This window comes from Lacerta agilis, chromosome 3, assembly GCF_009819535.1.
Source record: "Lacerta agilis isolate rLacAgi1 chromosome 3, rLacAgi1.pri, whole genome shotgun sequence".
Lineage (NCBI taxonomy): Eukaryota > Metazoa > Chordata > Lepidosauria > Squamata > Lacertidae > Lacerta > Lacerta agilis.
Window position 1 is genome coordinate 64608207 of NC_046314.1, and position 12546 is coordinate 64620752.

The 12546-nt window shown below is 43.4% G+C and overlaps 1 protein-coding gene across 4 annotated transcripts in view; it reads left to right on the forward strand.

Annotated features, from left to right (window-relative positions):
* Window positions 1-767: 767 nt before the first annotated feature.
* Window positions 768-12546, forward strand: part of OPRM1 (opioid receptor mu 1) — a 28401-nt gene continuing 16622 nt past the window's right edge. For 2 of the 4 annotated variants that reach the window (XM_033144030.1, XM_033144029.1), the window contains exon 1: window positions 770-1337. In XM_033144030.1, the coding sequence (XP_032999921.1) occupies window positions 1123-1337 (215 nt within the window). In that variant the 5' untranslated portion in view covers window positions 770-1122. Of the gene's footprint in view, window positions 1338-12546 lie in introns of all 4 variants that reach the window. The other 2 variants (XM_033144031.1, XM_033144028.1) reach the window with 2 other exon arrangements.

Consider the following 12546-nt stretch of genomic DNA (forward strand, 5'->3'; position numbering starts at 1 on the left):
TGCAGTGAGCAGCAGTAGAACTGTGCCCGTTGCAGAAAGGCTGTCCTGTAATTACTATGCGAGGGACACTTCTGGCAAGGGTATAAAAGCGGTAGAGTCACGCTGTCATTTGTCTTCCGGATAAGAGCCCTCTTCGCTTTCCTTTATTTAAAACAAACAAAGCACCAATCTGCTGGCAACCATTGGGCACTGCAGCCTAATGCCATCTCATTGTTCTAGGAAAGCTGCGTGAACGGAAAGAACAAACTTTCCAAGTTCGTTACATAATCCAAGGTAGTCGCAGCCCGTGACTCGGACTGCAGACCGATAGTAGCTAAACCCCCTTCCCCTCAACCTAGAAAGCACCTTGAACTCAGCCCTCCGCCGCTCCCTGTGCTGGAATCCAACTCTCCCGCACAATTAACCCTCTTCCTACGATTATTAAACCTGGCGGCTGCTCTGGTTAGCTAAAGAAGGGAGAGACCGGTGAAGGTGAGGGTGAGGGGAGAGCCACAGCTGGCTCACGAAGCGAGACAGCCTCAAGTGCTCCTGCCTCTGTGCAGGTTGGGTTAAAAAGAGCCCCTCCTCGCCTCCTCGTCCCATCAGCTGGAGGCTCCTCCTCCCCATGCTTAGCCATCCCCCTGGCACAGGTGAGCGCGCGTGTGCCAGAGCCAGCTGTGGGAGCGCACGTGTGTGCGTGTGCGGGAGCGCGCGCACATCTGGAGGGAGGGAGCGCAAGCTTTTGGATTGCTTCCTGCCGGCTCCTTCGTCCCGAGCTCCTTGGTGCCTCCTCTGCGCTCTCCGGCCCTGGGTTTCCTTTTGCTCCGTGCGCTCCTGTCGAAGGAAGCGGCGGCAGCTCAGAGCAGAAGGCAGCGCTTCTTTCGTCTCCCGCTTTGCCACTGGCTTAGCCGGGAGGTGTAACCCACTGGTCCGTCTCCCTCCCTCTTTCACTCTCCTGCGTCTGGGGCAGCTTTCGACAGCAGCAGGGGTCCCGCCCTCCTTCACTGCAAAGGGGAATTTTCCTTGGGGCTGTCCGGTCAGCACCACGGACAGCTCCCTAGCCGGCCGCTCCAGCGCACGCAGCCCCTTGGAGCCTCGCTGTGGTCGGGCGGCCGCTGGGCGGGAGAAGCCCTCTCCGGGACCATGGGGGGCGAACCCTGGAACCAGAGCGAGCCCAACAGCACCCAGCTGTCCTGCGGCGGCCCCAACAGCAGCCTGGAGGCAAGCGGAGGCAGCCTGTGCTCTGCCCACGGGGTCAGCCCTTCCATGGTCACGGCCATCGTCATCATGGTTCTCTACTCCGTCGTGTGCGTGGTGGGACTCTTCGGCAACTTCTTGGTCATGTATGTCATCATCCGGTAAGAGGAAGCGGGTCTCGCGGGGAGGCGGTGGCGGGGTGCTGCCTGGGATCCAGAGAAAGGGCCATTCCTGCAAATAGGCAAGGAAGGGAGCTGGGGGCAACTTTTGGGGCGATGGTTCTCCCCACCACCCCATCATGGAGACTGGAAAGGGGGGTGGTTCCCTGGTCTTTTTCAGGGTGCTCCTTCAGGAAGGTGCAGCCAGGAGAAGTGCAGTGAGGAAAGACCCAGAGAACATAAGTGTGCCCTTGAGAACCCTAAAACGGCTTCCCCAATGCTGCTGGCTGGGATTGATGGGAATTGTAGAGGGGACACCAGGTTGGGGAAGGCAGACCTAAAGGTTTGGCTGGGAGGTGCTCTTTGGAAGATCTTCCAAAACCAGGGATTCTTATTCATGTGGGACCCATCTTCTGCAGAAACCCATTTGCACAGTTCATGAAAGGAGATATTTGTTGGACACCTTTGAGATGGACCAAACTGCAGGAAACCAATTGGTGGCCAAGGTGCCATGGCGCCTCTCGTCCTCACCAAGCCCTGGCTATGCTTACCACTGCCACCATGTTGATGCCTCTTCGCTCAGGAGGAACTGTATTCGTGGGACTTTAGTTGTGGTGGTGGGGATCATGTTGAGAAGAGATGCAGTCATTGCCTCTTGTTTTGATGCCTAAGGACTGATATGCATGGCAGTTCTGAAGACTCTGTGCTGGCAGCAAGAAGAAGTGTGTAATTGGAAAAATAAAGTTGCAACAGGGACCATGTCTGATTGTCCAAGTAAATCGGTTTGGAGTTGGAGTGGTGGTCAGGAGATCAGAAGACTTTCTTTTTAAAAAGAGAAGAAATTATTCTTGAGTGAGAATGTGAATTTTTACGAGTGAAGAGTTTAATATATGTATTAGATAGGAAACAACTTTGGGTCATAGCTCTTCCTATATCCATGGAGAGAGAAAAGAACAAAACAATAACCCCTTCACAAGTAGCTCAAAAGCAGTGCCTTCTATGCTCAGGTTTGCTGTCTTAGAAATACATGTCTGTGCTCTTTTGCCTGCCTCCCAGCTAATAAATCACTTATATATAAAGAGATGAATACCAACAATCCTTTCAGAAAAAACTAACAGAATTTGATGGTCATATCCCCCACCCTCTCCATTTGTCCTACTGACTTTCATACCAAAATGTTCCCTTTGTATTTTAGTTGTGAAAATATCTGAACACCCCCCCCCCTTTAAGGAATGCATTTTCCGGGCAAGTAAGTTCCTCTTCCAAAGAAACGTTGTGCAATATTTTTCCACAGAATACTTCTGTCAGATGCAAGTTTACTGCAAAGAGATTTGTTGCCCATTTTAAGGGAGGGGGGACAACACTCTTCTGTATGTGGAATGGGTTTTCTTGTTGCCTTTGTGAAATTAGATTTCTTTAATGAATGCCAGGTAGGACAGCAATCAAATTTGCTCCTAGCACCCAGCTAACATTTAGGAGAAACGAGATTACAATCAATATCTAAAAGAACACAGCACCATCTATTGAAACGATTGATAACAACAGGTGGAAATGGCTGCTTCTGAGAGTGGTATTGGAATGGGGGGGGGGGGGGCGGGACCAGAGTTTATTTATCTGAAAAATTCTACCTGGGATGGACAAAAGCCTAAAGAAGCAAAATCTTCATTTGAAAGTAATAAAGGTATTCAGTCATATTTTAATATTTAGTAGCACCTGTAACAAAATCTTGCAGTGTACCCCTCTCAAAAGTTCCCTTAACTTACTTCCCTGGGAAACTATATAAGCAATAAGCAGCTGAAACCAGTCTCTTTTTTCCAGCTGACACTCAAAATTCATTGGCAACTGAATTTCATTTCTTTTTGGTGGGGTGTGTGTCCCCCCAACCCTTGGGTCCATGTGTTGACATTCTATTTCAACAAACCTCAGAGTTCTCCAAAGCTTACTGATACCACCCTCTTTTTTTCTCTCAATGGCCCAGTTTTGACTACATAACCACCAGCACCACCCTGGCTTCGGGTTCTAGAGGGCCCTTAGGCAAGACAGGCCCTGTGCTTCCCCACACTCAGGGAGCCTCCCTCCTCACCACCATTATCACCAGCAGCTGCTTCTACTGCTGTCCCCATCCTCTTCATCATTGTGATGACCCGCTTGCTTGCCAGGCAGAGAGCCAATGTGCAAGCAGGCAGTGGCATCGACTGCTCCTCCTCCTCCCCACCACCACCACTGGTTGAACCAGACAGGTGAGTGATCAAACAGGAAGAGGAACAGGTCCAGGGAAGCTCTTGTCAGGGAACTCTTTGCTGGGTCACCCTCAGCAGCTGTCCAGCCACGCCAACACTTGACACCAGCCCTGCATTCACCACCTATGTCTGCTCTTAGCGGGAAGGAGTGGTGCATGTTGTTACTTATACAGTGCTATGAACTCATTGCAGGCTGACCTGTATTGCCTTTTTTTAATTATTTCATCATTTGGTTAAGAACTGAGCTAACTCAGGTTGCACAAGTGGAGATTGTGACTGAGAAGGAACACCACCTTTGACAATGATTATCTACTGTTTATTTCAGCAGCATCAATAAGAAATCTGCTCTCTCTCTGCCTTTCTCTTTGCAATGCTATTTCCATCTGCCTGGGAGTAAGCCCTACTTGACTCAGTTGGCTTACTTCTTCGTAGATGCATTTAGAATGTCATTGCTCTTTCGTTTATCCCCTGTTCTTCCTATATGGGACTCAGGACAGCATGTATGGGGCTCCCACTGAACCTCCAGGAGTTGAGTCCACAGTCCCACACTGCTATAAGACTAATTATTCAAATGCATTTCCTTCCTGCTCATCATTGCAAAATGACTTAATTGCTTTCTCAATAGTGGTTAGAGTGCTGATTAGTGCCAGGGAGATCCAGTTCAAATCTCCACTCAGCCATTGAGCTAACTAGTTGGCCTTGTTATGACAATAAAATAGAAGAAACATTGTGAGCTACCGAAAGGTCTTTGGAGGCAGGGTAGAATAGAAATTATATATATGTGGGTGGATGGGTGGGTGTTTGAGCTGATGAATGGTTTCCCACTCCATACCCCACAATGCCCAAGAGCAACATTTTCATTGACAGCAGTGGATTTGAACTCCAGGAGGCACATTGAGAAGCACATCAGCAGCAACCTCACATACTGAACATACAAAAAACCCAAAGTAACAGGCATCCTTTTTAGGTCTATAGGAAAGAGTAGATTAATTTTGTGTGGGGAACTTGCATTTCAATCTATACTTGGATATGAAGTTCTCTAAGGCTCAAATTACATGTGATACGTAACACCCCCCCCCCTTTTGGTAAATCTAATTTTTTATTGTTTTTACAGAACATTTAAAAAGTAAAGCAGGCATAGTGTGACAATGCAGAATCCAGACATTGTTCCTTTTAAAAAAATGAAATAAAGCAAAGTATCTGCTGGGAGAGACCATCTTGAGTGGGTGACTGTATAACTCCTACTTTTTAAGCGTTTGTTCATTGATTCCCACCCCAGTAGCCTTCGCACCTGTGGGAACAAGTATATTGGGACCTGCAGGTCTCCCTTTCTGGAGAGAAAATCAACGTGAGGTTGGGGAAAGTGGCATAAGGAGAGGTAAGAGTGAAGCAGAATGGATAATCTCCCTTCTGTTGGTGCTCTGATAAAAATACCAGTCTCCCACAACTGCTTTTTACTTTTTAAGAAAAGAAAATGCAGATCAAGTGGAGGAACAATAGACATCCAAGTATCATGTGTACTGATCATGGGGGACTCACTTTCTCTTGGTACTGTGAACAGTTCTATAGAATAATAATCATAGAAACATACAAACATAGAATCATAGAGTTGGAAGAGAACCCAAGGGCCATCCAGTCCAACCCCCTGCCAAGCAGGAAACACCATCAAAGCATTCCTGACAGATGGCTGTCAAGCCTCTGCTTAAAGACCTCCAAAGAAGGTGACTCCACCACACTCCTTGGCAGCAAATTCCACTGCCGAACAGCTCTCACTGTCAGGAAGTTCTTCCTAATGTTTAGGTGGAATCTTCTTTCTTGTAGTTTGAATCCATTGCCCTGTGTCCGCTTCTCTGGAGCAGCAGAAAACAACCTTTCTCCCTCCTCTATATGACATCCTTTTATATATTTGAACATGGCTATCATATCACCCCTTAACCTTCTTTTCTCCAGGCTAAACATACCCAGCTCCCTAAGCCGTTCCTCATAAGGCATTGTTTCCAGGCCTTTGACCATTTTGGTTGCCCTCTTCTGGACACGTTCCAGCTTGTCAGTATCCTTCTTGAACTGTGGTGCCCAGAACTGGACACAGTATTCCAGGTGAGGTCTGACCAGAGTGGAATACAGTGGTACTATTACTTCCCTTGATCTAGATGCTATACTCCTATTGATGCAGCCCAGAATTGCATTGGCTTTTTTAGCTGCTGCATCACACTGTTGACTCATGTCAAGTTTGTGGTCTACCAAGACTCCTAGATCCTTTTCACATGTACTGCTCTCAAGCCAGGTATTGAGACATTCTAGAGGTAAAGTCTGTCGATCAGAAGAAAAACTTCTTACTTCCATTGACCGGATTTGAGTAAGCCTTGTGTCTGCATAAACATGAATACCGGTAGAGTTACAGCCCCCAAAGTATTTTTCATTTCCTGAAATTTTGATTATGAGTCATGTTTGATTACACTCTGAGAAATAGCATCCCTGCCACTGCAATGCAAAGAATTAAGTCATTATTGCAACAGGTAGAAATTGGGTGTCCCGATTTATGTCTGCAGCCAAACAGAGACCACCCTGCCTGACAATTGCACAGTGTGAGGACCCTGCGTGAAAGGAAGTATATGCAGAATGCTTCCATTCTGGTAGATTATTTTAGATCCATACAGGCAATTTATATTTTAGGTTAATACAATGACTGAAAGGATTTGTTTAATCCAAGACTGCTCAAAACATCTGAGAAAGAAGAGCATACAAGTCCAGTCAGCCTCCCTAAATCATGGGCTGGAATTTACTCAGGGCATTGTTAAATGGTGGTATTTACTAATGTGCTAATGGCCACCAATTTAGATGACTTTAAAGGGGGATTAGACAAATTCATGAAGGACAAGGCTATACAATCACAATGGCTAAACCACTTCTAGCTTCATATTCAGCATACCACTCAGTCATAGCTGTCAACCTTTCCCTTTTTTGTGGGAAATTCCCTTATTATAGCATTGGGAAACAGCAGGGAGGGTTGACAGCTACGGGTATGTATATAGCAGTGGGGAACAGCAGGGAGGATTGACAGCTATGCCAGTGCTACTTACTGTGAAACAACAGTGGAGAAAGGCTATTGATCTCATCTTCTACTCATGGGCTTCATATCTGATGGGCTACTGTGAACAGACACAATAGGCCTCCTGAGAGACACTTCTTCTGTTCTTGATCAGGAGTGGGGAACCTTCTTCAGATAAAGGGCCACATTGCAACCTCCTGGGGGCAACTTGCCACTGGGTGGAGCCATGGATGGTAAATGTTTACCTTTGTACAGCAGGCTAATTTCTATACACACTTACACATCCCCTTTCATCCAAGTGCGTGAGAGGCATTAGCAGAGTTCAAGGCCTCATGGCAGCCAGCCAAAAAGCATTCTTGGAGATTGCAAAACAGGACTGAGGAGTAGCCTGGACAGATGAGGGTGGCTGGGGAGGGGGTGGCCTGGAGAAGGTCCTTAGGGCCAGGTAAAGAGGCTCAGAGGGCCATATCTGGCCCCTAGGTGAACCTGAGCAAAGCCTGCTTGGTCCAGTTCCACTCCCCTAGCCACGGCCCCTTGGCTGCCATGGACTGGCCAGTTTGAATAGCGGGCCTGGTGGGAACCCATGAGCCTCTGCTGTGGCTGAGGGGACATGATAACAGCCAGGAAAATGTCACGGTGCAGTGGGGCAAAGTGGAGGTGCCGCGGTGGGCCACAACCGCCACTCACAGTGAGGTCCAGCCACCTGAAACTCAGTAGGGGTGGTGCTTATCTAACTTATTGCAGGAGGGAGTTCCATAGAGCTGGGCCCAAAGTGTTGATTTCCCCTTCAATGATCTTGACTTGGGGTATACAGGGTAAAGAGGTCATTAAGGTTTTCTGGGCCTAAGTTATTCAGGGCTTAGTACACTAATCTTGAACCTGGCCTGGTTGATCCACACACACCCTTCCAGGAGAGCAGGTAGCTTTCTTTGTATTTGCATACTTTGATTATATGACCTGATAACAGAGTTTGAGGGCCAGAACTTATTTTACCCTAACAGACGGAGGGATAAGGAGAAGCATTGTTTGATCTTTCCATTTGCCTTCTTGGCATTTAAATACTAGATGAACTTGGGCCTGTTCCCTAGAAACATTCTTTGTTTGAGACTGCACAGTTATTGTGACCTGTAAACAAAGACCTGAAAAAGAAACCAGAATGTCAGAGTTGTACAATATCAAGAGGCCTGGAAATAGTTCTGCCAGGAACAGTCATTTGGATACAATATGTTGCTTTTGTGAATCCATTAAAATGATCTCAAGCACAAAGCAAATGATTTGCATGCTCTCCTGTCATGTCTAGTGTTGGTGCCAAAAAATTGCCCTTCAGTTTCTCAGAAGCTTTTTTCCTCTGAAAAGGAGGCTTCAGTTTTAATGCCCCATTTCAGAGCACATTAGAAATGCTTTAGAAATTTGATGGGGGTGCATTTTTGAGCTTACTGTGAGGTGGCCGGGGATGGCGTTTTTTTCATTGTAATAGGCTTCGGAGGGAAGCTGTCATTCATGCCAAGTGTACACCCCTGCCCCATAAGCCTGTTTGCTGTGTGGGAGGGTCAAGGAAGAGAGGCCATGAGCTACATCTAAACAGAAGTAGAATCAAAGTGTTTGAACAGCTGCATTGGGGGCTACACAGAACGTTTCCAATGAGTATTTTTAGGACGGAGCTTTCAGTCAAAATGATATCAGCCTTTTACACATATGAAGTGGACCAGGCAGTGCTGCGTATTGAGAATCACTGGAATGTTGCATTAGTTGCTATGGCTGTAATCAGTTATATTGTCTTCAGTAAATTTGCTAAAAAGCACCTTTTAAAACATGTATAGTTAAAAATAAGATCTTTGAGTGATTTTCTTTCAGATGAAATGTTTGGGGGTTTTTTTGGTCTGTTGCTAAGGTAGAAAACGAATTGTCAGTTTATTTAAAATATTTGTATAGCACTTTCACACAGCTCAAAGAAAATGTAAGAAAACATTTTTAAAACAATAATTAAACACCAAGCAAAATACAAATCAAAACTCAATGGTTGTGAGCTGAAATCTGGGCAACCTACCAATTGCTTCAGCAGCCAAAAAAAAAACCTCCCTGATTTTGCAGTCTCTCCAAGAAGGCTGTAAGGGAGGAGTGGATTCTGACCTCATTGGGGAGGTTATTCTAAGCTATTGTGGCAAAGGCTCTATTTTTTTTTTTTTTTTATAAGATTTTATTATTTTCCAATAGAAAAAAGAGAACAAAATATAACAACAACACATAGCATAAACATCAATAAAAACACAATAAACATTGAACATAATCAGCAATAAACAATAAACATAATCAACATTGAAAACAATAACAACAATAAAAACATAAAAATGACATATACAAACCTTAACCAATATCTTTCTTTGAATATTTCTTGTTTCTAACTTCTCTGTTTGGGGACTTCCCCCGTTCCCTCCACTGTCTTCAGAAAACATATACTTCTTCAAGGTAGCTTTATATATTATTCAATTCACTTTTACCCAAATTTTAATATACTTAACTTTCACTTAGTCAAATATCTCAGTCACTATGTATCTTATCTTAACAGCCTATCTTAACATATTTTGACATATACATCTTTCACATAACAACAATTCCCCTTACCATTCATATCTAACACATATCTACCAAAGCCGATGTTCTGTTTAATTCTGCTCAAATATTCAGTTTAACTGATTTAACCAAATAGTCTTTGAATTTTTTCCACTCCTGCGACGCCTTCCCCTCCCTCTGGTCTCGGATTCTGACGGTCAGTTCAGCGAGTTCCATATATTCCATCATCTTCATCTGCCATTCCTCCATCGTTGGTATCTCTTCACCTTTCCATGTTCTTGCCAATAAAATTCTAGCTGCTGTTGTGGCATACATAAAAAACACTCTATCCTGACTGGGTATCTCTTCATTGGTTATGCTCAGGAGAAATGCCTCTGGTTTCTTACAAAAGGTAACTTTCATTACCTTCTTAAGCTCATTATAAATCTTGTCCCAGAAGGCACTTACCACTGGGCACAACCACCACATATGAAAAAAGGTACCTTTCGCATGTTTACACTTCCAACATACATCTGACATTTTGGTGTTCATCTTAGCAATCTTAACTGGTGTCAAGTACCATCTATAAACCATTTTCATTATATTCTCTCTTAAACCATGACAAGCAGTAAATTTGATACCTTTTTGCCACAATCTCTCCCAGTCATCCATCATAATATTATGTCCGACATCTTTTGCCCAATCTATCATTGAAGATTTAACCAGTTCATCTTTTGTATGCCACTCTAGCAAAAGATTATACATTTTGGAAAGGTTTTTAAAGTTCGATTCTATCAGTTCTGTTTCCAGTTTTGATTTTTCTACTTGAAAACCAATTTTTTTGTCTATTTTAAATGTTTCGTAAACCTGATAGTAGTGCAGCCAGTCGGGGACCTGACTTTTTACTTGATCATAGCTTTTTAGCTTAAAGGAGTCCCCTTCCTGCTGCAATATGTCCATATATCTTAACCAGTTTGCAGACATATTCGGTCTCTTATATGCCTTGGCCTCCACTGGAGAGATCCATCTAGGAGTCTTTCTCTCAAACAAGTCTTTGTATCTAGTCCAAACCTGATATAGGGATTTTCTCACAATATGAGACTTAAAAGTTCTGTGGATTTTAGCCTTGTCATACCAAAGGTATGCATGCCAACCAAACATATTATCGTGTCCCTCCAAGTCCAACACATCCACGTTCTCTAGTTTAAACCAATCCTTTAACCAGCAAAAGGCCGCAGCTTCAAAATATTGCCTTAAGTCCGGCAGGGCAAAGCCTCCTCTGTCTTTAGAGTCTGTTAAAATCTTAAATTTTATTCTTGGCTTTTTGCCCTGCCATATAAATTTCGATAGGTCCTTTTGCCATTTTTTGAAACAGTCTAATTTGTCCAAAATTGGTATGGCTTGGAATAAAAACAGCATCCTTGGTAGGACATTCATTTTAACCACTGCTATTCTTCCCATTAACGACAGTTTGAGTCTTGTCCAAATCTCCATGTCTTTTTTTATCTCCATCCACAGTTTTTCATAATTGTCCTTATACAGGTTCAAGTTCTTACTTGTGAGATTGATACCTAGATATTTTACGGATTTGACAAAATTGAGGCCTGTGGCTTCTTGAATTCTTTGGATCTGTTCTGCACTCATATTTTTACCTAAAACTTTGGTTTTCTGCTTATTTAGTTTAAAGCCAGCTACAAGTCCGAATTGTTCAATTAATTCCAAGGCTCTGGGGACACTGCCTTCTGGTTCTTGCAGGGATAGCATCAAATCGTCCGCGAAGGCACGTAATTTGTATTCCTTCTCTCCCACTTTAATTCCTTTTGTCTGTTTATCTTTCCGAATCATATTCAGAAGGACTTCCAGGACCGTAATAAAGAGTAAAGGGGAGATAGGGCACCCTTGTCTTGTTCCTTTCTCTACTTCGATCTCCTCCGATATCACACTGTTTACAATAACTTTTGCTCTTTGTTCTGTATAAATGGCCTTTATGCCATTTAAAAAATTTTCTCCAACTCCCATCTTTTCCAAATTCTTTTTCATGAATGTCCAGGATACTTTATCAAAAGCTTTCTCTGCATCAACAAACAATAGTGCTGCATCTGTGTTTATGTCTCTCTCCAGTTTTTCTAAAATGTCCACAATGATCCTCGTATTATTACTTATTTGCCTTCCTGGCAAGAAACCTGCTTGGTCTCTATGTATATAATCTTTCAACACTCTTTTCAACCTTGTAGCCAAAACATTTGCAAAGATTTTATAATCCACATTCAAAAGGGATATTGGACGATAGTTTTTCATTAGAGTCTTGTCAGTATCTGGTTTTAAAATCAGTGTGATAAAGGCTTCTTTCCACGTCTCTGGTGCCCTATCTCCTTCTAGTATTCTATTGCAAGTTTCTCTTAACGGCTGTGATAGCCAGTCTTTCAATATCTTGTAATATTTTGCTGTTAATCCATCCGGTCCTGGAGCCTTCCCCAGTTGCATGTTGTTTATTGCATCTTCTATTTCTTGTGTCGTTATTGGGTGGTTGAGAGTTATTAGTTTTTCTTCTGGGACCTTTTGCAGTCCATTCTTCTCCAGGAATCGGTCTATCTCTGCGTCATCTATCTTCTCCTCCTTGTACAGTTGTTTATAGAATCTCTGGAAACACCATCTGATTTCCTCCGGTTTCTCTACATTTTTTCCATTTACTACCAATTTACTGATGACATTTGCCTTTTGTCTTTTCTTTAATTGCCAAGCTAGTAGTTTTCCACATTTATTTGCAGATTCAAATGTTCTTTGTTTCATCATTTTCACTTTCCATTCGATATCTTGATTCATAATATTAGCGTATTGGGATTGCAAGTATTTGATTTCTTTTTGAATTTTAACACATCTAGGATGTCCTCTTAGTTCTTTTTCCTTTTCTTTGATTAATTTCAACAATCTCTCCATCTCTGCACTTTGTTGTTTCTTCTTTTTTGCCTTTTCACTAATGAGGAATCCTCTCATTACCGCCTTACTTGCATCCCAGGCAATCCTTTTCTCCACATCTGAGTTCCAATTGATTTGAAAATATTCTTTCATCTTTTTCGCCGCTCTTTCTACTAGCTTGGTATCTCTCATCAATGCATCATCCATTCTCCACCTAAAAGAATCCTTGGAAATCATTTTTAGGTTTACCTGTACCGGATTGTGGTCTGAAAGCGTTTTAGGACCGATTTCTGCTTTTTGTAGTTTTGGAGCCAATTCATTCGAGATCCAGATGTAATCTATCCTCGACCATGACTGCTGAGATTCGCTGAAGTACGTTGCCTCTGTTTCTGTGGGATTTTTTAATCTCCAAGAATCTACCAAGTTCAAATTGTCCACCATTTCAAAAAAAGTCTTT